Source organism: Seriola aureovittata, chromosome 2, assembly GCF_021018895.1.
Source record: "Seriola aureovittata isolate HTS-2021-v1 ecotype China chromosome 2, ASM2101889v1, whole genome shotgun sequence".
Lineage (NCBI taxonomy): Eukaryota > Metazoa > Chordata > Actinopteri > Carangiformes > Carangidae > Seriola > Seriola aureovittata.
Genome location: NC_079365.1, coordinates 26,106,250 through 26,131,996, shown reverse-complemented (window position 1 = coordinate 26,131,996; position 25,747 = coordinate 26,106,250). Strand labels below are relative to the sequence as shown.

The 25,747-nt window shown below is 40.6% G+C and overlaps 2 protein-coding genes across 5 annotated transcripts in view; one reads left to right on the top strand and one right to left on the bottom strand.

The window, feature by feature from the left end:
* cenpp (centromere protein P) overlaps positions 1 to 25,747 on the bottom strand; it is a 90,567-nt gene that overhangs the window by 4,953 nt on the left and 59,867 nt on the right. The window lies entirely within an intron of this gene.
* Positions 1,133 to 25,091, top strand: ecm2 (extracellular matrix protein 2, female organ and adipocyte specific). 4 transcript variants are annotated; one of them, XM_056402331.1, is made up of 12 exons: positions 1,133 to 1,430; positions 6,726 to 6,860; positions 7,429 to 7,590; positions 12,616 to 12,804; positions 14,535 to 15,278; positions 16,133 to 16,248; positions 16,779 to 16,914; positions 17,598 to 17,755; positions 18,837 to 18,976; positions 19,311 to 19,423; positions 20,258 to 20,471; positions 23,411 to 25,091. In XM_056402331.1, exons 2-12 carry the CDS (start codon positions 6,728 to 6,730, stop codon positions 23,577 to 23,579), a joined length of 2,274 nt encoding a protein of 757 aa, XP_056258306.1. In that variant the 5' UTR covers positions 1,133 to 1,430; positions 6,726 to 6,727; the 3' UTR covers positions 23,580 to 25,091. The 4 variants fall into 4 exon arrangements, with proteins under 4 accessions (XP_056258306.1, XP_056258315.1, XP_056258298.1 ...); XM_056402323.1 differs by having other exon boundaries at positions 1,135 to 1,430; positions 14,496 to 15,278; XM_056402340.1 differs by lacking the exon at positions 12,616 to 12,804 and having other exon boundaries at positions 1,134 to 1,430; positions 14,496 to 15,278.

Sequence of the window (25,747 nt, the reverse complement as noted above, 5' to 3'; positions counted from 1 at the left end):
GAGTTGGGACAAAAGAAGAAATTTAAAGATGTCACTTTGGGCTCAGGGAAGTTTTCACAACATTTTTTTCTCCATTTTTTTGGCACTTTATCACACCATATTGATCAAAAAAATCAAAGAATACTCTACATGTGTGGGTTTAAGTGTTGTACCATATATGTTTCGTAACGTTCGAGGACACTTCATGAGTCACACGTTTTCCACTTTGAATCCAGTCACTCAGTAGAAAGTAAATACAGTGCACTTGGTAGAAAACTGAGCTGTTTCAGACACAATCAAAACATCCTTTGAATACTTATCTTTCAGGTTTCATTTCACTTTTAGCTGAGACATGAAACCTTTCTTGATTTTATTTATGCTTTACTTATATTATGGTTTTATGCTAGCAGCTTGCTAATAGTCCAAATCTAATTTCAAGTTCATATTTATTGTCATTCATCCAAGTTAAATATTGAATTCTCTCCACAGTAACAAAAAACAGCTGCCCAAGGTCACACTGGACTTTCTGAAAATAATTTTCTACTTATAACAAACACACTGAGTTGCCAGTTTAGGTACAAAAAACTAAAACTAACTCAGTCTAATGCAACAGTCCTGCAATAATATGTTTGAGGTTATGTTGTGGTGATGTTTTTTTAAAATCATTTTACTGTCAGCCAATTAAACTACCTGTTTTCTGTTGTTTTTCCTCCGTAGTTATTTTGTACAGATTCTTTCTCATCATATTTACTCGCATCATAATCATGCTGATTTCAGGTTGAGTTAGTTCGCCTTCAGGACTTCTCCTCGAACTGCGTTGCAGGGTTTTTAGTTAAACAAGTTTTTCTAGCTGACACTGAGGTGGGATGTTTGTTCTTGTGTGACCTCTGACCTCTGTGCTGCTGTAAACTCTTCACCTCATTCAGAACTGAAGCTGCCGTCACACCTCAGCTCATCTTTATAAATGTTTTTTTTATCCTGTTCACTGTGCAACACGTGGATAATTGACGTCTGTCGGTCTGCTTTGTTGTCTTTCTTCAATATCCTGCAGCATGTTGGCAGTGTCCTCCCTCAGAAAGGAAGACAGCTGACAGACCTGTCTCTCTCTCCTCTGTTTATTACTCTCTCTCTCTCCCTCTCTCATTCTGTCTCAGCTGCAGTACAAATCCTGGCTTTCCTTCACAGCTCTATTAGCCTGCTCTGCTCTACACAACTGCTCCACGCTCTGAGACACGCCGAGAAACAAACTCTCTCTCTCACTCACACACACTTAGTATCACACAGTATCATCACACAGCGACACACACACACACACGTCCCCCCCCCCCACCCGTCACACACACACACACACACACACACACACTTCTCCTGGAGATCCTGCAGAACCAGAGGGGGAGAAAACGGGGTGGAAGAATTTGGCCTCAAGTCCTGCAGCCGCCTTCAAACTGCTGGTAAAGTAGAGTTAATGTCTGTTTGTCTGTCCTCAGCTCCTCCCCACTGTCTCTCTGTGTGTCTGTCTGTCTGTCTTTCGTGATTTCTAAACAGCTGTTTCAGTTTCTGCAGAAGGTTTTTTTTTTTGTAGAGGATCTCCTTCAGAGGTCCAAAAAGAAAAAAAATCTTGTTCTCATGATTTACAGGACAAAACCTAACAAGGACTTGTCCATTTAAATGCAGCCCAGACCTGAACCAGAATGGATCTAAAAAAAAAAAAAAAACAATGACCAAAAAACATATTTTGTAACTTTATGGATACATGTTCACGTCTGTGCACTTCCTGGTTTTCATGCGGCACTCCTCAAATTCCCCCTCAGCTCACTGATGATGTTCTGTTGCGTTTCAGAACATTAACTATGAGCTGGGAGAACATTTGGAAATCCGAGGAGTGCTGTAACTAAATCAGACCGACCATCTTTATTCAGGTTTCAGGCAGTTGTTGGTTTTGATCAAAATAAATACAGAAAATTCTCTGGATTAAAAAAAAAAAACCCAAACAACCCTAAAACAGAAAATAATGAGCTCATTCAACAATACTACTTCCACATGGCTTTGACAGTGTTTACATTCAGCAAAGAAAAACTTTACTTCAGCTGTTTACTTCTTTTCATCAGTTTGTACAAATAATATGATGAGACTGAGACTGTGTCTTTAAGACTTGACCTGACTTAAACTACATGCTACTGAGACACGAAGCTGACCTAAGACCTGGCGCAGGTTTGGTACCAGAACTGTGCGGCTGGGTGACAATGGAAGGCGAGTTTGTTTAGTTCGTTTGGTTCTTGGTTGAGGAAAACAGTCTACTGAATGGTTCCTTCCCTCAACGGTGCAGAACAGTTCATGCTGCCTAGCAGCTTGTTGCAGTTTGTTAAAAGTACAACTGAAGACAGAAGATGTGATTTGGGGTCATCTTGGTCTCTAAGGGCATTATCAGTCCCACAGAAACTAAATATCACATAACATCTGTCCATTGTCTGGTTCTATTATTTCCACTGTTTTCCACTTCCACGGGGATGAGTTCCTGCAGCCAACAGGCAGGAGGTGACGATGAAGGCTGTGGATTGTGATTGGTTGAGCAGATTTCATTCATTAGCTTAATCAGAACAGAGCCTCTGGGATCCAATCACACAAATCACACGACACATTAACAGACAACATAAACTCAAATTCCAAGACCCCGTTACACCAGCTCACAATTAACGTGACGTCACATTACAACAAGGATGACTACAACAAAAGCAACAAGAGAAAGCATCATTTTACTCCTGCGTCTGTACAAAGCAGGACAACTAATCCTGAACAGTGAAGAGCACCTGTTGGACAAACATCCACTGTTACTAGTGTTTGTGGAGAGAAGGAAGCTGGAATCAACGGCTAGAAACTAAAAGGTCCAGATGTTTTATCAGAGCGACAACACGCAGCGAAGCAGAGCACGGAAAATCAAAAACATGAAATAGGATGATAGAAAAATAAACCCCATAAATCTACGGCAGAGCAAACTCGAGGACTCGACAAAAACTGTATGAGACGATACATAGTTTTACAGATGCCAGAGAAACAGAAGCTAAACTGGACGTGTTCGTCTGTAACTACGAACAGCTCCAGAACCTGGAAGATGAGTTTTGATGCAGCTCAGAATCTGTTGAAGTTTTTACAGTGGATAAATCATTTAACCTGCAAAGTAAGTTTAAGGGACGTCCAAAGAAAAGAGCCAAAACCTAAAGTAGATGTTCCTCAGTCCAAAGTGAAACTGTTTTTGACTCAGTTAAGTCATGTCTTGTCAGATTACTTGACTTCCTCAGTTTAACAACAATCAGTTCTTCTTTTTATGAACCAACTGAGACAGAAAAATGGAGAAAGGAAATGTACTGTCTGTGCAAACGGGTTCAGAGATGGTTATCAAAAATGTTCTCTCTTGACGTACTGGGCTTTGGAGTTTAAAAATTCCAGCAACACGTGTCAATGAATTAATTAACTCATTGAATAAAATGTAATTTATTGGTTAAAAGTGACATTTTAAGCTTTAGTTACAGAGAAGTAAAACAAGCACATGCTGACTCAAACAAGTCACTCTTCACGACAACATGCTAATCAATCTGCACACAGTGGTGTTAGAAATAAAAAGTCAAACTATTTCACCAAGTCCAGTTAATAAGTGAAATACTGAAGTGAGCAAACAGAGCAGCAGAAACAGAAGCAGAGAAAAACTTGGGTTTTAAACACTGTCTGGGTTTCGTTAAACTAAACTCCAGGTTATTTTTATCCTGTTCCTGCTGGAAGTCTCTCCGTCTGAGCCTGCTCATCCAGAAACTGAACTGCTGAATATTTTCCATTTCTGTTCCCTCCCTCCTGTTTTCTTTCCTGTCTCAGCACACATGGATCCCTCTCTCTCTCTCCTTCTCTCTCTTTGTCTCCTGATCAGCTCTGAAATCTGGTTTCCAATTGGTTGGTGCTGAATCGAGGAGGGAGGATCTCAGCCCTTCAGTCTGTGGAGCTGCAGACTTAAGTTTTCTTTCATCAGGAAAAAAAGGAAAAACAAAAGTGAATGATTAAAAGAGTGTGGGCGGATGTCACAGATAAGGGAGATCCACTTACCATGACGTGTAAAATGTGCGCTGTGCTCTGGAAAAACTTCATGGGAGCTGTAGTTTTTTGAATATTAATCAATTATTGTTTAACCTTTATCATTTATCTTAAACCTCATTCACCTCTTTTTATCCATTTCATCACATCTGGATAAAATCCAGGTTTAAAACACTTAGGCTGTGTTCTCACTATAAAGTAAACTATCAAGTGTCTCTTATATTGTTAATGGTTAATGAGTGAATAAGGGAAACTTTCGACACGACACTGGCCACATACACTAATGTGCAAAAATTTCTGGCACTTTCAATGTTTAGATTCTTTTCCATCAGACAGCACCATCAGGGAGGCGTCTGATCAGTCCCAGATTAATTCTGCAACAGGACAATGAGTCCAAACACACTGCTAGAGTCATAAAGAACGATCTCCAGAGACAAGAAGAGCAGGGAGTCCTGCAGCAGATGGTCTGGCCCTCACACTGCCCTGATCTCAACATCATGGAGTCTGGGATCACATGAGGAGACAGAAGACACTGAGACAGACTAAATCCACAGAACAAATGTGGCAGTTTCTCTCGCACAGCCCACTCATGATGCTCCTTCACCCATAAATGATCAGTGTTATTTTTGTAGTATCATTCAGGTTTCTATGAGCTAATTCAAAAAAAGTTAGTAAAAGGTCTTCGGCACCTCAGATGATTCTAACAACACTATGAAATCGAGTCGTATCCAGTAAATGCTTGTTGTTTGGGTCAGTGTTAATGTTAGGACTGGAGCCAGAGTCGGATTACAGTGACTTCTAATTAAAGGCTGATATCAGCTCCACGAACTGATCTGAGCCCAGTTATTAGAGTGAGATGTGGATTATTTCTCGTTCTCAGAATCAGGATCTGGACACAGGATCCAGGATTAGGTTGAAATATGCACCGAGAGTGAAAACCAAGGCTCAGTCTTTCTGTGTGAATGTTCCTGGAGTGCTGCTTTTACTCTACACTGTAACAGAGGGGCTGTGGAGACACTCCTGCTGCATAAAGCATGTTGAAATAATAAGAATAATAACTGTCCTGAAACATTATAATATAAACCATCAAAAAACATGCGAAGAGATAAAAATAATAAAATAACAATAACACGCAGAAAAGATACCTGAAAAACCACCACGGCTCTGGATGAGATGTTTGCAGCTGTTATCAAATAAAAGCTCTAACAGACATATATATTTGATCAACATGACAAAGCTCCATTGACTGATTTTCTGGACACTTGAGGGCAGGAGAACAAGTTTCTAACACATCTTATTTATCAAATGATAAAATAGCAAGGGCTAACATGCAGCAGCTAATTTCCACACAGAGCAACATGATAGTCCAACAGTCACCGTCCTTTTAGCTCTGGTTTGGGTTCCAACAACAATATCTATAATAAAATCTGGGCCTGGCTGTGGGAGGTTCTGGTATGTTCACTGCTAAAAGCTGCAACAGGCTGAAAAGCTCATTATCTGGGTTCAGATCTACAGTGACAGAAATAGAAACAGGTCAGCAGCTCACAGTCTTTCAGACCAGCAAAAACTAAAGGTCTCCATCCCAACAAACCGGAGGATCCTATGATTTAACACCACCAACTCCCATCATGCACTGGGGCACAGCTACAGAACATTTATTACTGTTATTGAGGTTGATACAGAGAAGTGGTTCAATCTGCACTGCGCCATTCAGAGGGGGAATCAGACAGAAGACAAACTATCAGGTGTGAAGGTGTGTGTTAGATCTCTGCTTTAATAATGACAGGACTGCTGCCTATAGACTAGTCATTACACACACACACACACACACACACACACACACACACACACACACACAGACACACACACACACACACACACACACACACACACACACACACACACACACACACACACACAGAGGGAACCGGCCATTAGGACCCCAGATGAGACCTATATGAGGACCAGCAGCAGCACTGACAGCTCTTTTTGTTGGAGAAGCTGCTGCAGGTAAAAACCTCTTTCTTTCTTTCTTCTGTCTATTTTTCTGCAGCTGGAGAAAAAACATGGATCTGTGTGTGTTTTTTAGTTTTTTTTTTGGTTTAGTTATTTTAATTAAGGTGAGGACAGACAGATGGGGAATGACATGAAACAAAGGTCCTTGATTGGACTCAAACTGTGAATACTGTGGTTCATGGTCAGGGCCTTGAACTCCAAAGCAATGAGGCGCCCAGTGTTTCTGAACTTTTCATTTCCAAACATGGCTCCTGGGAAAATGAACTGTTTTCCATTTTCCTTTTGTCTTTGATGCATCACATTAATCTGTTGGAATCCTGCTGAGGAACCATTGAAGTCTAGGTTTGGGTATGGAACCCATTTCTTCTTGGGTACAGCCCAAAATGTGTTCACAGCATTTAGTATCAAAAACTGTACGACTGCTTGTGTTTATGCTTCGACTAATTTAACATTGAAGAACTCTAAGACGCTTCTTTTGTCAAATGACCAAAGAGGTTTTGCAGAAAAAAAAATGTGTTGACAAAAGTAAAGCTTTGGTATCAGTACCTAGACGGGTCACAATGATTTCTATCAGGGCCCAGCCCTTGTGAAGCCCTCAGTGTTGGTAGAGGTTCCTGCGAGGAAACCTGAATCTGGTCTGTTCTGTTCTGCAGGGATGAGGTGGTGGCTGGTGGTGGCCAATCTGTGGCTGCTGGTGGTCCTGACCATCCCAGACACCCAGGCCAGGAACAGACCTCACAGCCAGGATGGTGAGACACGCCGGGGGAGGAGGATGAGAGACGGACCGGGTAAGACTCCCACTCCAAATCCTCTCGTTAGCCATTGTACAGTCAGATGAGTAGACTGTTATCTGGGTGTTTAGCCTAGCTTAGCACAAAGGATGGAAGCACTGAGAGTCTACCTCCTACAAAAGTGAAGAATTCAATTTATAGTCTTGTTTTCTGCTGTAAAAACCTCTAATGACACAAAAAACCTATAATATGTCCCGAGTATCTAAGGCCACCCTACTGTTTTTATTTTATGTGAATACTTCTAATCTGTTTGTGATCAAAATGTATTATTATTAGCTAATGATTTAGCCATTTTAACTTTGCATGAGAAAGGGAATACATTAAAGTCACGTTCGTCTGAAGTCAGGGCTTCACTAAAATTAAGAAGTGGCTCTCTCTCCTCATTTGGCTGAAACAGAATTTATTTATTTTGGCTCAGAACCAAGAACAAACAAGCTTAGGTCAAATCTGGGATAAGAATATACTGTATCTGTAAACTGAGAATAAGACTAGATACTGCTGTCTGTCTGTCTTTCTAAGTTTCTAGATAGATATAGATGAACATTGATACGACCATGTGTTGCAGGTCTCGGGCGAGCCAGAGCGGGGCGCTCTAGACCTCTGAAGATCAGACTGGTCCCTGGTCCCAATGTCCCAGTCGAGCCCAGCGGAAAACAAGGAAACACTGTGTTCCTGGAGTCCTACAAGAACCTTCAAGACCAGCACTCCAGCTACAACGTCATCCCAGGTCAGTGAGACCAGTAACTCAGCCCAGTGAGACAAGTAACTCAGCTTTAACCCCGGTCAGTTAGACCAGTAACTCAGCTTTAACCCCGGTCAGATAGACCAGTAACTCAGCCCAGTAAGACCAGTAACTCAGCTTTAACCCCGGTCAGTGAGACCAGTAACTCAGCCAAGTGAGACCAGTAACTCAGCTCTAACCCAGGTCAGTGAGACCAGTAACTCAGCTTTAACCCAGGTCAGTGAGACCAGTAACTCAGCCCAGTGAGACCAGTAACTCAGCTTTAACCCAGGTCAGTGAGACCAGTGACTCAGCCCAGTGAGACCAGTAACTCAGCTCTAACCCAGGTCAGTGAGACCAGTAACTCAGCTTTAACCCCAGTCAGTTAGACCAGTAACTCAGCCCAGTGAGACCAGTAACTCAGCTTTAACCCCAGTCAGTTAGACCAGTAACTCAGCCCAGTGAGACCAGTAACTCAGCTCTAACCCAGGTCAGTGAGACCAGTAACTCAGCTTTAACCCAGGTCAGTGAGACCAGTAACTCAGCCCAGTAAGACCAGTAACTCAGCTTTAACCCCGGTCAGTTAGACCAGTAACTCAGCCCAGTAAGACCAGTAACTCAGCTTTAACCCCGGTTAGTTAGACCAGTAATTCAGCCCAGTCAGACCAGTAACTCAGCCCAGTAAGACCAGTAACTCAGCTCTAACCCAGGTCAATGAGACCAGTAACTCAGCCCAGTGAGACCAGTAACTCAGCTCTAACCCAGGTCAGTGAGACCAGTCACTACTAAGAGATGTTCTGATCAGGCTGTTGTCTGTTGACATCGATTGTACTTCAACATAAATCACAGTCACTCGATTAGATACAGTCGTCCTGATGGTTTCTTAAACATAATAGTAACTACTAATATCAAATTGTACTTCATTACATTTTGTTGAATTGTGTTTAATTAACACAATTCAGTGTCGCCTTTCTCTGTGAATGATCCCAGAGGAGTTTAAACCATCTGATGATTTATACACCTCCTAAATCTGACGAGTCAGAGTTTCCATTACCATTAATACATCCATCCTTATGACCGTAACAAGTTCCATTATGTTCAATTGTGTTTTGTGGTTGCATTACTGGAAGAGAAGCTGTGTGGCAGGAAACCTTTACTCATAATCTGACTCCAACATGTTGGTTTATGTGGGAATCACACTCCTACGAAGATGCATGTTAACGTTTCTACAGATCTTTGCAGAGGAAAGCGTTATGGGTAATTGTAGGCTACAACAAGCTATTGTTCTCATCATGAATCATTTTTCAATAATTTATTAAGTCTATAAAATACGACATGTCTATTACAGTTTCCAATGTTTTCCAGTCCTGAAATCACTTGTTTCCTTTACTCTGTTATATATGAAATCTCTGATACATCCAAAAATAATCCTCAAAAAGCCTGTTTTAATTCAGAAAATAAAAACATGTAGATTTAAGCTTTAACGTAGATTTAAAGGCAGAATAACTTTTGCAGAATTTCAACAGTTTTCATAAACAAATAAACTTTTAAATGGGACATTAAATAGAAGTTTTATAGTCAATAAAATCTTAGTACAGTAAAATGAAAACTGAATAAGACGGTAAAATCAGACTGGGTGTGCGAGTGCAGCCAGAAAACAGTTCAGTTGAGCCGAGAGGATTCGTTCTGTTCTCATAATGAAACTGCTTGTTATTACAGCTCAGTAATTTAATGACAAATCATCACATTCCAACATGAACAGAAGGGAAAACCATCTGTGGGAAAAAAAAGAAAGAAAAGCTCGTCAGAACATAAGTAAAGCCCCACACAGAGATGAGGACAGAGACTTAAACAAGAACCTCAAAGCCACGTGGAGACCGTTCAGTTTACAACAATGAAGCCAGCATTATGTAATTAGTGGTGGAAGTCTGATGTTGGGAGATGCAGAGGAATTTTTTTTCACTTTAAACTGTTTGTTTCTGTTTTCTCTGTTGTTTGAAATGTGAGAATATATCTGCTCTGTGTTCAGAGTAGCGGACACAAACCGACCGTAATGTTACAACAACCAAACAGACCAGAGTCCAGTTTACAGAAACATACAGTTACAGATGTTGGACCAAGATACTTTTACTGAAAAGTCTGATGTTAGACATAAATATTTGATCTGCTTTGTTCTGTGTACAGTCAAATGCCTGTCCAGTCACCATGGAAACCAATCAACTTTGTAAATGTTACAGGATACTTCAGTGTGGAAAGTTCATTCTTGATCCCGATAACAACACTAGTTTAAGAAAATAATCATATCCCATGTTCAATCTACTAGCTTTTTTTTCCGCCCGAGCTTTCAACCTTATCTCAGTTTTTATCTGCAGATGGAGTTTGCTCAGCTGTCAAAGATAAATAAAATCTGGGACCTCTGCCATGTAATAACAGAATAATTTCTTAAATTAATTCCCAAAACATTCTTAAAAGAAAATGCTAATCACTCAGAGTTTCCATTATCTAGGGTTATCTGACTATTTTGAAGAGGGTCACAAAAATGACATGACGTCAAAAAACTGACATTAACTCGTGTCACTCTAGTAACATTGGTGCCCCCCATTCTACATCATTGTTTTCTAGAAATATCTACTTTCATCATCCTTCACTGCATCTTCTTTAAGTTTGAAAATAGTGAAAATTTACTTTTACGTTACATTATCTAATGTTGTGCATAAAAAACTAAAAAAAGAAATTAAAAAAATCTCAGGCTTTGGGGGCTCCGCAGCTTCACAGAGCCCTGGATGACATCTTTAAATGTCTTGGTTTGTCCAAATAATAGTCAAAAAACCCAAAGATATTCAGTCCATATTGATATAAAATATAGAAATGGTTGTAATCCTTGCATTAGAGAGGATGGAAACTAAGACTGATTGGTGTTTTTGCTTGAAAAACTATTCATTTAATATCAAAACTATTTGTCAATGAGCAAGTCAAATAGTTTCGCAGCTTGTAAAAACACATGAAAATATGCACTGAACACCTTCGGATGATGGTACCACAGCAGAGTCTGATAGTGGCTGTATTATTTAAACAAAACCCTGCAATTTACCAGACAATGAAAAGCAAGAGCTCTGACAGCAAGACAATATTTTAAAGAGAAAAGAAAAGCTCTAAAGTATGTGTGCTCCAGCAGAGATGACAGGGTGACAGTGTCACTGCTCGCAGTAAAGGGGACAGGGATAATAGAGAGACAGTATTTAAGAGAAATAACCTGAGGCTCTTAACTACCTGTGTTCCTATAGACCTGGTAAAGAGCATACCATTAGAAAGGATAAATGACAGACAGGACAGACTTAAAATAGACACAAAGAGCCTCTTCCTGCTATATCATAGTGGTTTACAGTCTTTCTAACTGACTCACTGCCAGTCACAGCCTCGTCCCGTCCCAGGTCTGATGTTGAAAGGTGAAGTTAATGCAGAGGGAGGAGTGGAAATGCTACAAATCACTGCTTTGTCTGGTTCTGATGGTAAAGTACAAGCTTTAGATTTGACTAGACGTACACAACAATTACTGCAGCAGGGCCTGCTGCTGCTGAGGAGGATGATAATGGTCGGCGTGAGGGTCTAAAGTGGAGACCCACAGGTTGCTGGTTTGAATTTGCTTTGTTCCGCCACACACATCTCCAATTTGTTCAGTGACTCAAATAGGTCCGATGTTGTGCTCATCAACAGCTGTTTCCTTCGTTGGAAAACCAGAGTCACGCAAAGCCCTGTAGGCGGAAACAAGAATAGGGAACAGTCATCTTCCTCTGTGCCGTTTTTTTTTAAGTACATATCAAGCAATAGCTTTTGAGACAAAAACATTCAGTCATTAAATCGCTTCTGCTAAAATACCCCCTAATACTGCTAACATAAACACCACGTCAGAGTGAATAATAAATCCAAAATGAGATGGCACTCCAGTCCAATAATCAGGCGACATAAACCTCAGACTCCTCTTTTCTGCTGGGACCAAAATTGTTACCTCTGATTTACAGTGAAATGCCTGTTTTCCAGCCAGGGGGAGTCATTGTAACCGAATGGTTAAAACGTTTTTCAAACGACTGCAATGACCCCAGTTTGATTTCAGTCAGGGAACTTTGTTGCATGTCTTGCTGCTGTCTTCGTCTCTTTCCCAAACAGCAACAACAAAAAGTAAATAAATAAAATCAAAAGGACAGCCATAAATAATTAGCTCTTTGTTTGGCCAGTTGCCAGTTGTCAGCAGTTTGCAGGATATTGTGGTAATTGTCTAGTCATCATGGAAAGATCGCGGTTAGTCAGCTGTCCACAGTCAGCTAGATGTGCACAGTAAACACGGCTGTAAACAATGGCCGACCATCGTTATGTATGGTCGCACTAGTATTTTGCAGCATTCGATGGTTATTTCCTCGTAAAGACACAACACATACATAGGGCCAGGCTTCAGGCTGACTGAAGACTTTTATATATACAAATAAAACACACTCATTCAAAGAACCTATAAAGCGTCTACTTTTATTATGAAAACACAAGGCTCACGGGAACAATGAGGGATATATGAATGAAAAGAAGCAGCACATTTGTCTCTTTTCCTCATTCACTGCCATTTAAAACACTGTCACCCACAGCTGGTCAAGTGTGTCATGTGACTGGTAGCAGGTATCAACAGAGATACTTTCGGCATCTGCAGTCGCAGAAAAACTTGCAGATGATTTGCGCACTTTAAGCCCTACTTTATGACCACACTCTTTGATTGTATGTGGCAGCTGCATGTGTGAACACATCCACCTACACTCAGTGTAATATAAATAAAATGATGTCCATGTTTCAGATTTCACTGCCTTATTACTGAGGTTAAATGCTTTTGCATTTCAAGCTACTGAGTCTAAAAGATTTATCATGAAAACTGGTAATTGTCATAGTCTATCAGCTGCCAAATGACTTCTACTCCCTCCACAGACACCGAGTGACTTCACAAAAGATTTTGAACTATAACGAACTGTCTGTTATGTGTCGGTATTGTTTCAGGTAAGCAGGGCCAGTGTGTGTACCAGGGTCTGACCATGTTCGATCAGGCCGTCTGGTCTCCAAAGCCCTGTGTGACTTGTCTGTGTACCGGAGGGCGGGTGGTTTGTGACGAGATCACCTGTCCCACAATGCAGTGCCACTTCCCCTTCACCCCTGCTGGGGAGTGCTGCCCCGTCTGCATGGAGCCAGGTAGAAACACAACATGTGGCAACGCCATGGTGCAACATGCAGTGGAGCAACAGAGATGGGGAAACGTTTCTGACAATGTTTGAAGGGTTTCATTCATTCAACACATTACATCATAAAAACTTAAAAACAGCTTTTACATGAAAAGTCACATTTTTCACATCATAATTCTTCATGTTTAAATGGATTAAATTAGTGTTCATTACATTGACTGACAGCCTTCAGTTTAACATGATGAATGTACTGTAGAACTGATTATTTTAAGTAAGAAAACATCCAGTTCCATCAATATAAAGATATGCAGACAAAAAAGACATTGTACATTCTTGTGACCAGCAGATGATGAATTTGGAGCTGTTAAGGCCGAGGGGACAGTGAGTCTTTACATTCTCTACAGTAACCATGTGTTAGGAGTCAGAGTTAATTTAATTTAATTATTTTTGGAATGAAACTCTTCATTATGTAATCTTTTTTTTTTTTTTTTTTTATCACTGGTTTCTTGGAAGAAATTAAACTAAACCGTTTCCATCTCTGAGGCCTCCGCATGTTGCTTTCTGTTTCCATCATGGCCTCAGAAAATGTGGTTAGCACATTTTGGGTCAGTCAACACACATGTTGTGAGAGTTTTAACGTGTCTGTACGTTGGGAGATACCACGTGTTGTTTCCAACATGTCCACGGTTGGTTTCACCTTACTGTCCGTTCAATCTCACCAAAATGAAAAACCGGATGTACGACTGAATCTACAATAAAAACACAGGGATGTATAGACGAGTTGCCGAGCGACATTATTGTGAGATGCGTGCACGTTATATGTTTTCTGGAGGCAGAAAACATATACAAAATGATCTTGAAACAATAATTTTACTGCTTTACACCTAAATACTGAATACTTATTCCTAAATAAGGCAATGAGTTTTCTACCTCCCTGCTGAACATGCATCCTCTACTGTTAACCTGTCTATAAAACCTGTCCAAAAAAAGAGGTTGAACTGACAGTAACTAACTAACTCACTGTGCGCATGTGTGGAGGTGAAGCAGGAGAAAACTCCTGGAAGTCATTTTGACTATGACTTATCAGTGTATGTAGATGAATACAGCATTAATATACCAGTAACCATAGAAACATGAGCGTACGTATCTGTGTATAAACTATGCTGCTGTATGCAAAAGACATAGTTTACATTCAATTTAACCGACCTCACTTTGTCATCAAAAAATAAAATCAGCTAATGTGAAAAGACCAACGTCACCTGACGGTGCTCATACAGGTACAGTTCATTGGGACTTGGTCCAGACTGGTCCACAGCAGCAGTCTGCTCTGTAGCGTCAACAAGCTGGTCTGGTACCTGTCTGTGTGGACAAATGTGGGTGTCTGTCTAAAACACTAACACAGCCGTCTCTGTCTGTCTGTCCACCTCCTGTCTGTCTGTCCACCTCCTGTCTGTCCATCTGTCCCCATCAACTTTCATCTCCACCCTGTATTCTCTTTTAGTTTTCTTTATTCTTTTCTTTTTCCACATCTTCTTCTTGCTTCCTGTCCTGTCTTTCTCTACTCTCCTATTTCTACACCCTTCCTTCCTTCCTTCCTTCTTTCTCTACCATCACCTTCTTCTTTCCTCCCGACCGACTCCTGCCTCCTACCACCTCCTGCCATCTGATTGGCTGCCCCGCACAACCCTAAACCCACCCTAGAGCCTGACCTCAGCCTTGACCTTTCTGGTGACTCCCCAGTTCGCAGTGACCCCGCTGACTCTGTGACCCCGCTGACCCAGGAGGAGATCCAGCGAATCCTCTGGCGAGAGGAAGAGGAGCACCGCGAGGAGGAGGAGCGCCTGAGGAAGAAGGATGAGACGAGGAAGAAGAGGAGGAAGCAGAGGAAGGAGCAGGCGGACAGACAGAGAAAGATAGTGGAGGAGAGGAGGAGGGAAGAGGAGGAGGCCCTGAGGCTGCAGGTGGAGAAAGAGGAGGAGGAGTGGAGGAGGCAGATGGAAGAGAGGAGGAGGCAGGAGGAGGAAGACAGGAGGCGGAAGGAAGCGGCAGAGAGAGAAGCAAGGGAGAAGGAAAGGAGGCTAGAGGAGGAAAGAAGGAGGCAGGAGGAGATACTGAGGGAGAAACTACTGGCTCTGGTGGAGGAGGAGGAGGAGCGGCAGGGGGAGGCAGAGGAGGAAGAGGAAGTGTGGCTGAGAGGAGACGTGTTTCAGATGCTCCCAAAAGAACCTGAGGAACCTGAGGAGCCAGACCTCCTCCCCGCTCCAATCCCAAGACCTCCTGCTGCATCGGAGGACGAGCTGAAGGAAGTGGAGGCAGAGGAGTTCGAGGAGGAAGGGGAGGAGAGGGAGGTGGTGGTGGTAGAGAACAGAGGAGGCCTCCCTCCAGGGTGCGACATCTCTGATGTCACTGTGACGTGTGAGAATGCTAAACTCATCCACTTCCCTCCTCTGTCCTTCCCGGAGCTCAAATCTCTCAGTCTGGAGGGTAAGTCACCACGACAACAAGCCGAGGAGCTGAAACACTTATAGAGGAATCTTTACAGCTTTAACACAACTGTAATAGTAATCTACAGTATTGGATCATATACTTAACAGACTTTTAATTCTGGATCTGAAATGACTGAAAAGTTTAAGTGATTCTGAGATTCTGACCCCACAGACTGATCTGACGCAACCGGCTAATGGTTTCAACAGAGAACACTCACCACACTGTCGGTCTGTTGGACAAAGAAAACACACGGTCCGCTTATGATTACAGAGTGATATTACTGAGGGGTGCTTCTTTTACCTCACAAGTTGTCTTTGGCTGAGTTAAGACAAAGCAGAGGGAACATTAAGCAGCCAGCAGCCAGCAGCCAGTTTTGACCATGCAACATTAATGTTATTTATTTAAGGCTGACAAAACCGACTGATGTCATTTTAAAATGACAAAAGTGATGGTTAAATGAGAAGCTGCTTCCTGATTTTTTTTAGTACATTGTTCCAAAAAAGAGCGAGGATAGTCAAAGTATTCAGGGTGAGATTTGTTAGACTTGCAGTCTAGCAGATCCGATCAAACTAGAACCAGAATTAAAAAATGGAAGCTGCTATTGCAACACAATTCTTTGCATTTGGGAACAAATGATGTAAATAAACGCAAATTCAAGCAACTTAAGAAACACAATCACCAATTTGAAAACACATACAAGAGATACAGAAACACACTGCAACTACAACTACTACTATTAACTACAGAAATCTGTTAATCCTGCCTTTAAATTGCCACCTGGGGATAAATAAAGTTTATTGAATTAAATCGAATTCTCAGTGCTAACAAACTGAAACTGTTCTGACTTGCAGGCAACAACATCAGCAGCATCCCAGCAGAAGCCTTCAATGGCATTCCCAACCTGGAGTGGATCAACCTGAAGAAAAACAAACTCACCTCTGCCGGCATTGATGCTAAAGCCTTCAAAGTAAGACATACCGACTCACTCAACCAATGCATCCCTTCAAAATAAAAGCCAACTTCTTTTTAACCTGCTGTTTGTCACACACTAATGTTTCTCTAGAGGCTTCAAGAAATGATGATGATGATTTAAGTGACAGAAGCCTCCAATAAGTAAAGTGTGAAGGCAGACATGTAAAACAGACATATTGAACATATAAAGAAAAGCAGTCAACCAGACGGAAAAGAAATGTGAGCAAATTTCTGTGATATCATGGTGCAAATGTCCTCATGTCTCAAACAGACCAACAATACCAGATAAATTTTACACAAGTCAGGAATTGTTTTATGAACTTGCAAGCTCTTTAATGTGACCTGGAAGTGAATTTAATAACAAACAAACAAACAAACAAAAAAAAAACCCATGAAAAGAGCAGAAGATGGACGGGTATTTCTAGAGTTAACATTTGTGGCATGACAGAGGGCAGTCAGTCCTGCTAACATCACCATCAGGTACCCGCCAGTATCACTAGCACCTACAATATGTGTATGTGTCAGGGTCTGAAGATGCTGAGACGTCTGTACTTGGACGGGAACCTTCTAGACGCCGTGCCCTCTGACCTCCCGCCCACCCTGCAGGAGCTAAAGATCAACGAGAACAAACTGAGAGGTATCGAAGAAAACAGCTTCCAAGGTACTGATACAGCATCCCATAATGCACCTCCATACTCACATCAGCTTTAATGTCACGCTGCCAGCCATCAGTCGTTTACACACAACAACTTCTATTCTGAAAATAACATGATGCAACCGCCTCTATAGACTCAATAACGTTGATCTTGAGAATCGTGAAACTGCAGTTCACTCTGACAAACTGATAATAGTGTGTCCTTCTCCAGGAAACCCTCTTTGGTCAAGTGCAGTAGACACCAACATGCAGAAACAGTATCCAGCCAGCTCACTGAGATAATGCTAATTGGCTACAGTGAACCGAAGTTGTCATTTCATCCAGTACAATCACTGTCTTCTTAGAGGTTGACATCATTAATAATGTAATCTATAGGCCCAATTATAATCATGCTGATTTGAAACTTCACCTTATTCAAAATGCATTTCAGTACATAAATAATTAAGTCCTCTACATACGTTCAGTGCCAAAAGCACTCTGCGTTGGCGTGAGCTGCTGTGCTGTGAATGCATTTTCCATAATCTCTAATGTTTCAATGTAATGTCATAAATGTATGTTATATAGAACATTATGAAATTAGAAATTATTTCACTATTGTAGTCTGACAGATGTTTCTTTACTACATTGATTCAAAGACAAATTTCCAGTTGAAGTAAAGTGACATATATATATATATTTTTATCTTTAAGATCTGAGCAGCCTGGTGATTCTGGAGCTGGAAGGAAATCTGCTGAGTGAAGGGAATGTAGATCCTCTGGCCTTCGCTCCCCTCATCCAGCTCTCCTACCTCAGACTGGGCAGAAACCACTTCCGCACCATACCACAGGGCCTTCCGACTACACTGCTGGTATATCTGTTTACATAACTATCTCTGCTCATTCCTCACGCAGGCAGACTGTTGACTACCTTTATAAAAGTCCAAGTCACAATGCTCTCTCCTGGGTTCAAGAGCTATGGCCAACCACACACTGCTGTTTTGGTGTGATGGTGCCACCAGAAAAACGGACCTTGGTGAGAATAGTCATCATGGCACAAAACTTCAGTGGTCCAATAAGTTTAAAGGACCAATTATGAACCCCCCAAAAAAACCCTAAAAAATATTCACAGACTATCAGTTACAATATAATAAACACTAACATTAAATGAAACTATAAACCCACTATCAACATACTGATTTAAATTAAATCTCATCAAGCATTCATTCACATTATCAGAGGTTTGCTGATGCGTCACTATTTTCTTTTTGGCTGTGATGTTTAAGACTCCTCCACTGAGTAAACTCTGCTTCTACCTGTGGGAAACCAGTCCACCCAACTTGTAATTATGGCCTCTGCTTAACCGCAAACCCTGCAGACCACCAGCTACATGCTGCTGCTGTAAATCCATCTAAAAACCAACTTCATGTTATGACTCTGGGGAGTTTCAACTCGCTCACTGCAAATCCAACCCCCCATACCTTTCCTTGTCATTAACTTTGAAGATTGTGGTCTACCTTTAAACATGTCTTCTTTGCTAATTATCTCTGGGATCCCAGGATTTATCAAACGCATTACCTTTGTATAGCCATGGATTATTATGACCATAACATAGACTGTAGGCAGAAACCAACAAAGACTGTAGGAGAATTCAGTTTTGGGGTGGATTATGCATTTATAACGTGAAATAGTCTCAAAAAACCACAGACCTGTCTGCCAAGATCTCTGAATAAAAAGCACTCAGTAAACACAAAAGTTTAATGACAAACTCATAACACCCCTACTGTTGCTTTTATATTGGTTTCATAAAAAAAAAAATTATACATATTATACAATCCTACCGTAACTCTGAAACTAAATTCCCGTAGTTGTCGGTGAGTTTCCACCTATCAAAACACTTTGCATTCAGACCCGGATGATGACGAACATTTGGTTTGTTTTTTCTGTCTTCAGGAGCTGCACTTGGAAAACAATCTGATTGAGGAAATCTCAGAGACAGTTTTCAATCAGACCAGAAGTCTGAACGTGGTTTCTCTGAGACACAACAAGCTGGATGAGACCAGGATCGCGCCGATGGCCTGGATCAACCACAGGTCTGATAAAAAGACACATGTCACTATCACCCATGATCCTCAGGGTCACAGGAATTTGCTAGTGTAAATTTCGGCCGTCACCAATACAGACACTGTAATTTTCATTTCATTACAATACCATCATGTGCCATTTACAGCAGTGCAGTTACTTAATTATTACCTATCCTGATGAGTGAGAGTGAGTGTAAAGAACATTTACTTTGGCACTACATTAACAGAACCACAGTGGAAGGTATCAGTTTTTTAATCTGCTGTTATCCATGAGAATCAGTTATGTTCTCTCTCACTTCCATTTACTCACTAATCCTCTCCTCATCTTTTCCCTCCTCTGTAGAAATCTGGAGTCCATCGATCTTTCACATAATGACCTTTACCTGGTTCCGTCCTACCTGCCCAGATCTCTGGTCCATCTAGTGCTGGTGGGAAACAAGATCGAGAGGATACCTGGTAGGTGGAAAGTGTTGATGAACACCTGGCTGACAACTATGAAACCTAGATTGGCATGTGCATGATACCTGGAGGATTGAAATCAAGAACGGCAAACTACTATATCACTGGGGGAGTGAAAAGAGCTCTAAAGTGGATTTTGTATGTGATAGATTTCAACCCTCTTTTTTCTTTTTCAAATGGCTACTTTATTAGTGGTGGGGAGATCTGCTGTGACTGCATCTGTAAATCAAGTCATAGTTGATGGACTGTTTTTCACTACAGGAACTTAATGAAACTTAATATACTGTGTATTAATTGTCAGAGGTTTTGCTTTTGTTTCCACTGTTCTCCATCTGCTTTGAACACAATCTCCTGTAACCAAATTGTTCACTAAATCCATTTCCCAGGTACTTTCAGGGGTTGGCTGCATTGCCGCCAATCGTGACTGCACTGTGTGGTTGAGCTGATGTGATGTCATAAGAAGGAGAACTACTACAAACACAGACATAACCAAATTTTTACAACTGCATCTGCATGGAGCCGCACAACCAATACTTTAAAGAAAAAGAACAATAAAATATGTTAAAGTATGTCCAGGCCCTCAGTAGTATTTGTAGAGAGGAGGCCATTCAAAGGGAAGCTGGAGTCAGCCGTTTTGAGAAACCCACTGGCTTGTGCCAACCTCAGCAGGACCTGGATTCTCCTTCTGCCTTTGCATCTCATTATCACATAAATGTGAAAGAAAATTAATAACAATATCAGCTCCACCATTGTTCTCTGTCCCACAAACTCTTACTTTATTTGCCTACCATAAAGAGCATTACAAAGTTTCCTTCATCTCCATCTCCACAGGTTACGTCTTTGCCCACATGGACCCTGGTTTAGAGTACCTCTACCTCTCCTACAACAAACTAGACGGAGAAGGAACGGAGCCCGAGTCGTTCTTCGGCTCTTATCACTCCATGGTGGAACTGTGTCTGGATCACAACCAGCTGGTCTCTGTGCCGTCTGGCATCAATGAGATGACCAACTTACACTTTCTCAGACTCAACAATAACAGGATCAGGTATGAAGCCACCATCCATAAACATCCATCTGTTGGAGTTAAATGAAATTTCCTGTTATTTTAACATGATTACTTCCTAAGAATACATCACTCTTTTCCCAGAATTTAAATAATTGAAGTTGTAATTTAAAATCATAAATCAACATTTATTCTTACTTTCTGATCTTACTCTTTTGATTATGTCGTAATATTTTATAACAGGACAATAATTCCTCTTAAAAGTAAACTTTTTTCAAACTGTGCAGAATCACTTGATCCCGTTTTTCACCATATCCTCATACCTGTACCTGTTTTAATAGGTGTGAGTTATTATATGGGAGTTTATGACTGTCTTAGTGCTGAAACTGAATTCATTCTGTGGGGCGTGCCAGAGAAAACCCATCACATGCAGCCAAGGAGGCGAATTGTTTCTGTGGTTTGAGGGCTACAACTATTGTTGGACGTTAAGTAACAATTGGGTGATCATCTGCACTTAATATCTACTTGTTGAAGTCTGCTCTGCTCTGTCATCCTGGATGGAGGCCTAAAGATCTGATTAAGACACTTTGTTGGACGGCCTTGACAATCTCCATTGACAGATTTGTTTTCTTTCACATTTAGTCTAAACTGTATTTTTCCACTGAACTGTAAGCGGCGATTTTAGCAGAACAAGCGACTGGAAGAAAAAGCTACAGATGAACAGTTAATGGCATGTCATGGTTGAGTTATATCTACAACAGCTGAGTGGTAGTTTTAATGAGGTCTTGGAGAAAGCATCTTTGTTTCAATACATACAACTGTTCTCAGTATGTTAAGACACAAGCAAACACATGCTAAAAATTCCAGGTTCCTGCAGGTATTTTTCCACCTTGATGAGAAGTCTCTGGAAATACCAGGATCTCTGATATAAGCATTTTTTCATCCATCCATCCATTTTCCAACCTGCATATCCTGCTCAAGGTCACAGGGACTGAACTCCATCTCAGCATACAGATCTCTATAAGATCAAATTTATCAAAGCTTGGAGCTTACTTTAAGAGTACTGTCCATGATTTCTGCCAGTTATAATAACATTGTACTTGAAGGAAGGACAGTGTTGTATGTTATATAGATTATAAACACCTTTGAAGCAAATCTCTAGTTTGTCAATCTGGGCTATATAAATGATGGCTTGCCCTGTCCAAGTAAATGAGTGAGTAAATGTTATCATAACTGATAGAAATGATGGACAGAATTATGGAAATAAGGCCCACATTGCAGTAAGCAGGAATTATTATTTAACATGGCTTTAGAATACCAGTGTGTTTGATTTATTTACAGCATAATCAAAACTACACACACAGCACCCAAATTTTAAAAACAAATGGACTTAAAAGGTCAATTAAAGTAGTAAAAAATAACAAAACCAGGCGACTAAAGACGGAGCTTTGGAAAAAAAAAAGTTTAGTCAATACCATCCTTTAACAGCAACAATTAAAAGTCCCATAACAGACCAGAGCCTGACCAGATGACTGACTCATTCATCACAGAACGCCAGACAATATTAAAGTCGAAAGTTCACTGGACGGAGAGTCGTCTTGACGACAAGAAACAAAACAAGTTTTTCATGTCTCCACCTGGGAGTCATCCTGCATCACCTCATTACTCACTCACAGGTCCATGCGCAGCACACATAGTAAGTCCAGGTTGTCTAATGATTTTATATAAAAGTAGCATTACAACTTAAACACTGTACCATGCTCCAGCTCCACTGCTAACATGGCAACACCCCAGGTGGGACACAGTGATCAGCCTCCAAGCAAATACTGCTGATCATTTTAACATATGTGGTACTGCACAAGCAAAAACAGTAAATATTCATAAATATCAAGGAATCAAAACTTAGAAGATGGAAAGTAGGGTTACCCCAAATTAAAAGACAGATTAAAAATATTGGTCTTTAATTTCATTTTAAAAAATACTTTGCAATTTTGTGATTCTCTTCTTGTGGGTTGGAGTTAGGAAGAAGAAAATAGTGGAAGATCTCAGAAGTCTGGTTGGAACACAAATTCAAAAGTAATCACACATATAGGAAGGTGTTAGTGAGTATAATGGCATTAAAATCAGACACAGCCACCCAGTGCAGTTTTGCAAGCTGTGGGGTAATGTGAACTATTTATTAGTGTATTAGTAAAAATCCTTGTTGCAGCTTTCAGAATTAACTGTAATTTTGTTTTCCAAAAGCAGCTCGGTAAAAAAAATAAAATCTGCGGGCATCTAAGCAACTTGTAATAAAAGGCATCAACATTTCAGTGTCATTGTAAATTAGACAAGGTCTCACTTTTGCAATGCCCCTAAGGGGAAAAAAAGATGCTTTTGTGACCTTGATAAATAAAATTTGAGTAAGAGTCTAAAGTCACTCCCAGATCTGCAACTTGTGTTGTAATCTGTGTGGACAAACAGACAGATTGTTGAGACCAGATTCTCTCTTTCCACTTTTAGTCATACAAATACAATTTCTGTTAGTTTATTTAGTTTAAAATATTTGTTATACATCCAAATATTAATGTCAGTGAGACAGGCAGTAAGAACTGTGGTCATAGAGCGAAATTAAGATATAGAGTTCTTTATCATATGCATAACAATGCTCTTTGACATGATGATGGCTGATGTTTTCCAGAGGGAGCATTTATGAAGAAAATGGAACAGTGCCTCAGTTAAGATTTGCTGCTTTTTGTTTGACTTAGTTGATAGTAAATGGAGCATCTTTAGGTTTTGGACTGACGGCTGGACAAAACAGACTTTATTTAATTATCTTGGGCTTTAGGAAATTGTGATGGCCATTTTAAACCATTTTGTAGCATTTTAAAGACCAAATGAGTATTTGGGAAAATAATTTTAATAATAATTAATTAGATTTATCGATAATGACAATCATTGTTAGTTAGAGATTAACTCCCTCCTGATGCTGTGTCTTCCAGGAGTATCCCTGATGAAGGCATCTGTGACCCAAACCACAATGGAGACTCCACTCTGGTGGCACTGAGGCTGGAAAACAACAACATCGACCCCCAGAAGATCTCACCAACGGCCTTCTCCTGTGTACGCTCCTCCTCAAGTGTGGTCTTAAAACCCCAGAAAACCAAATGACCGCACAAAACCAAAAACTAAAAGACACTTGTTTGTACCCCCAGAAAAACAGGACTTATATTTTGTTTTTAAATGTGCCAAGAGAAGTCAAAACCCCTCACTAGCTTCCCCTGATGCTTTATATTACTGAAGTAACATTGAAAGTAAGAAATTACTCTCACATTATAGTCTGACATACAGCCTGAACATGGAAAACATGCATTTTAACAATCACTGCTGAGGCAATTTTCTTTAAGGCAATACATTGTCCTGTCATATCGTATCCTTGGACTGAATCCTTACAAGCTGCACAAAAGTAAGATTTTATTTTCCTCTAACACACCGTTTAAGGTCTGGTAAGTTGTTTTGCACCGTCACCTGGCCCACCTTAAACGACTGAAGGTGACAGAACATGTTCAGACTTCAAAATCAAAGACATCTGTCTCCTTTGGTAAATGTTAAACTCTCTAAAATGGAAAGAATTCCTACGCCATACACAGTAAAATGAAAATGCTAATAAAGAAATGGAAAGAATTCTATGAAGTGAGACCACAAGCCCAACACATTATTTTTAACAACCTCAGCACCTTCATGTTCCATTTCTCAGCTCAGTTTCTTCCAGTGCCTTCTTTCATAAAAGCTCTGACATGGAAAGGAGTGTCGGTAGTGAAATAACATGTGATACATCCTTCATGCGCTTTTGTGTTAAAGATTAAGAGCCGGTTAAAGGATTAAGTGAAGGTGAGCACTGTTGGAGAGCTGATCCCTGACGGATAAAGAGATAGAAGATGTAATAACACGTCTGCTTCTTGCCTGCATCCTTTACCTTTCTGATTACATTTATGCCTGACGTGAGAACTTAATGGGAGTCTCACCATCTGCCACAGATTTAGTTTTATAGTTCAGTGTCAGATTTCACATCCTGATGGCAAACCTACAATACTAGATGTATGCATTGTGTGCGGTTAGGCCATATTGTGCTTTGATTATATTCCCCACAGTAATTATTTCACTTCACGGCGGTGGGCCACTTTCTTAATAACTGGAGCAACATCCAGGTAACTTCTATTTTGCCTCGTCTCTTTACTAAATAGGAGACTATTTCGTGCAATTGCCGTGTTCATGTTGTCTCATTCACTGTTGAGCAGGGTTCGCAGTGAGGTTTGCTTGCGAGTTTCTTGGGGATGAGTATATTCATGTGGAATATGTGGTCTAAAGAAACACAATTATTGGGCGAACACTCAAACAAAAGCCTTTGACCGACTGCTCTCTCCAAGAACTCAGAAAAGAGTTGAGATGTGGGAGGAACCACTGGTTCCAGAGGTCTTTTTCTCCACTGTAAATTTCCACTTCAAAGTTTTCTCTTAATGATCTCATCAGTGTTCTTCAGCAAACAAACACAACAGTCTCCTGCATAATTCAACCATACAATAGGTCTATGTTTATGCTTCAACTATCAACCTGTGTAACTGAACTGCAATGTATTAATAAGTAAACAACAGCTTTGACAGTGAATAAAAGAAGGCTTCTGCACCTTGGGAGAGTAAATCCTTTATGTGTGAGTGGAGAAGATGTGGATTAAATGGTTTACCCAGAGATTGTATCTTTGCTTATAATAAGAGCATCGACTGGATGTACAAAGTGCCAAACAATTTGAAATTTAGGTAAAGAAATGCTGTTTTATTACAAATACACAAAGACACTTTGCTCTTGACCGGCCAGCATGTCTAAATTACATGACATCCTATCTGACGTGTCAACGATCATATTCTTCAGTTTCAAACAAGTTATGATGCTCAATAAACTTCACAATGTTCCCATTACTACCTGATTGATGACATCCCACCTACATCATGTGAATAAAAACACTTTAAAATGACCAATCACATGTGCTGGTCACTACATTACTAAGGTAAAAGGAATATTATGACAATAACAGCACTGCTACACTGGGAACTGCTGTCAATGAGCACAATACCAGACCTATTTGAATTGAAGAAAAAATTCAAGAGTTGTGATTCAGAGGTTTGGAACCAGGCTACGTAAGCCTCATGTTCCCATCTGGAACAGTGTAAAACACCTGGAGGTTTTTTAGGGTTAGACACATGTTGACACTGAATGCAAATATTCAACCTGTGAGGTGCATGAGTCACGCATCCAAACAACAAGTTAGATTATATTCCATCGAA

Excerpts from the sequence above, each read along its gene's own strand:
- ecm2 (XM_056402323.1), top strand. The coding sequence starts at position 6,728 with ATGAGGTGGTGGCTGGTGGTGGCCAATCTGTGGCTGCTGGTGGTCCTG. Across the intron at positions 16,249-16,778 it reads TTGATGCTAAAGCCTTCAAA|GGTCTGAAGATGCTGAGACG; the intron begins GTAAGACATACC and ends TGTATGTGTCAG. Across the intron at positions 19,424-20,257 it reads CAAGATCGAGAGGATACCTG|GTTACGTCTTTGCCCACATG; the intron begins GTAGGTGGAAAG and ends CCATCTCCACAG.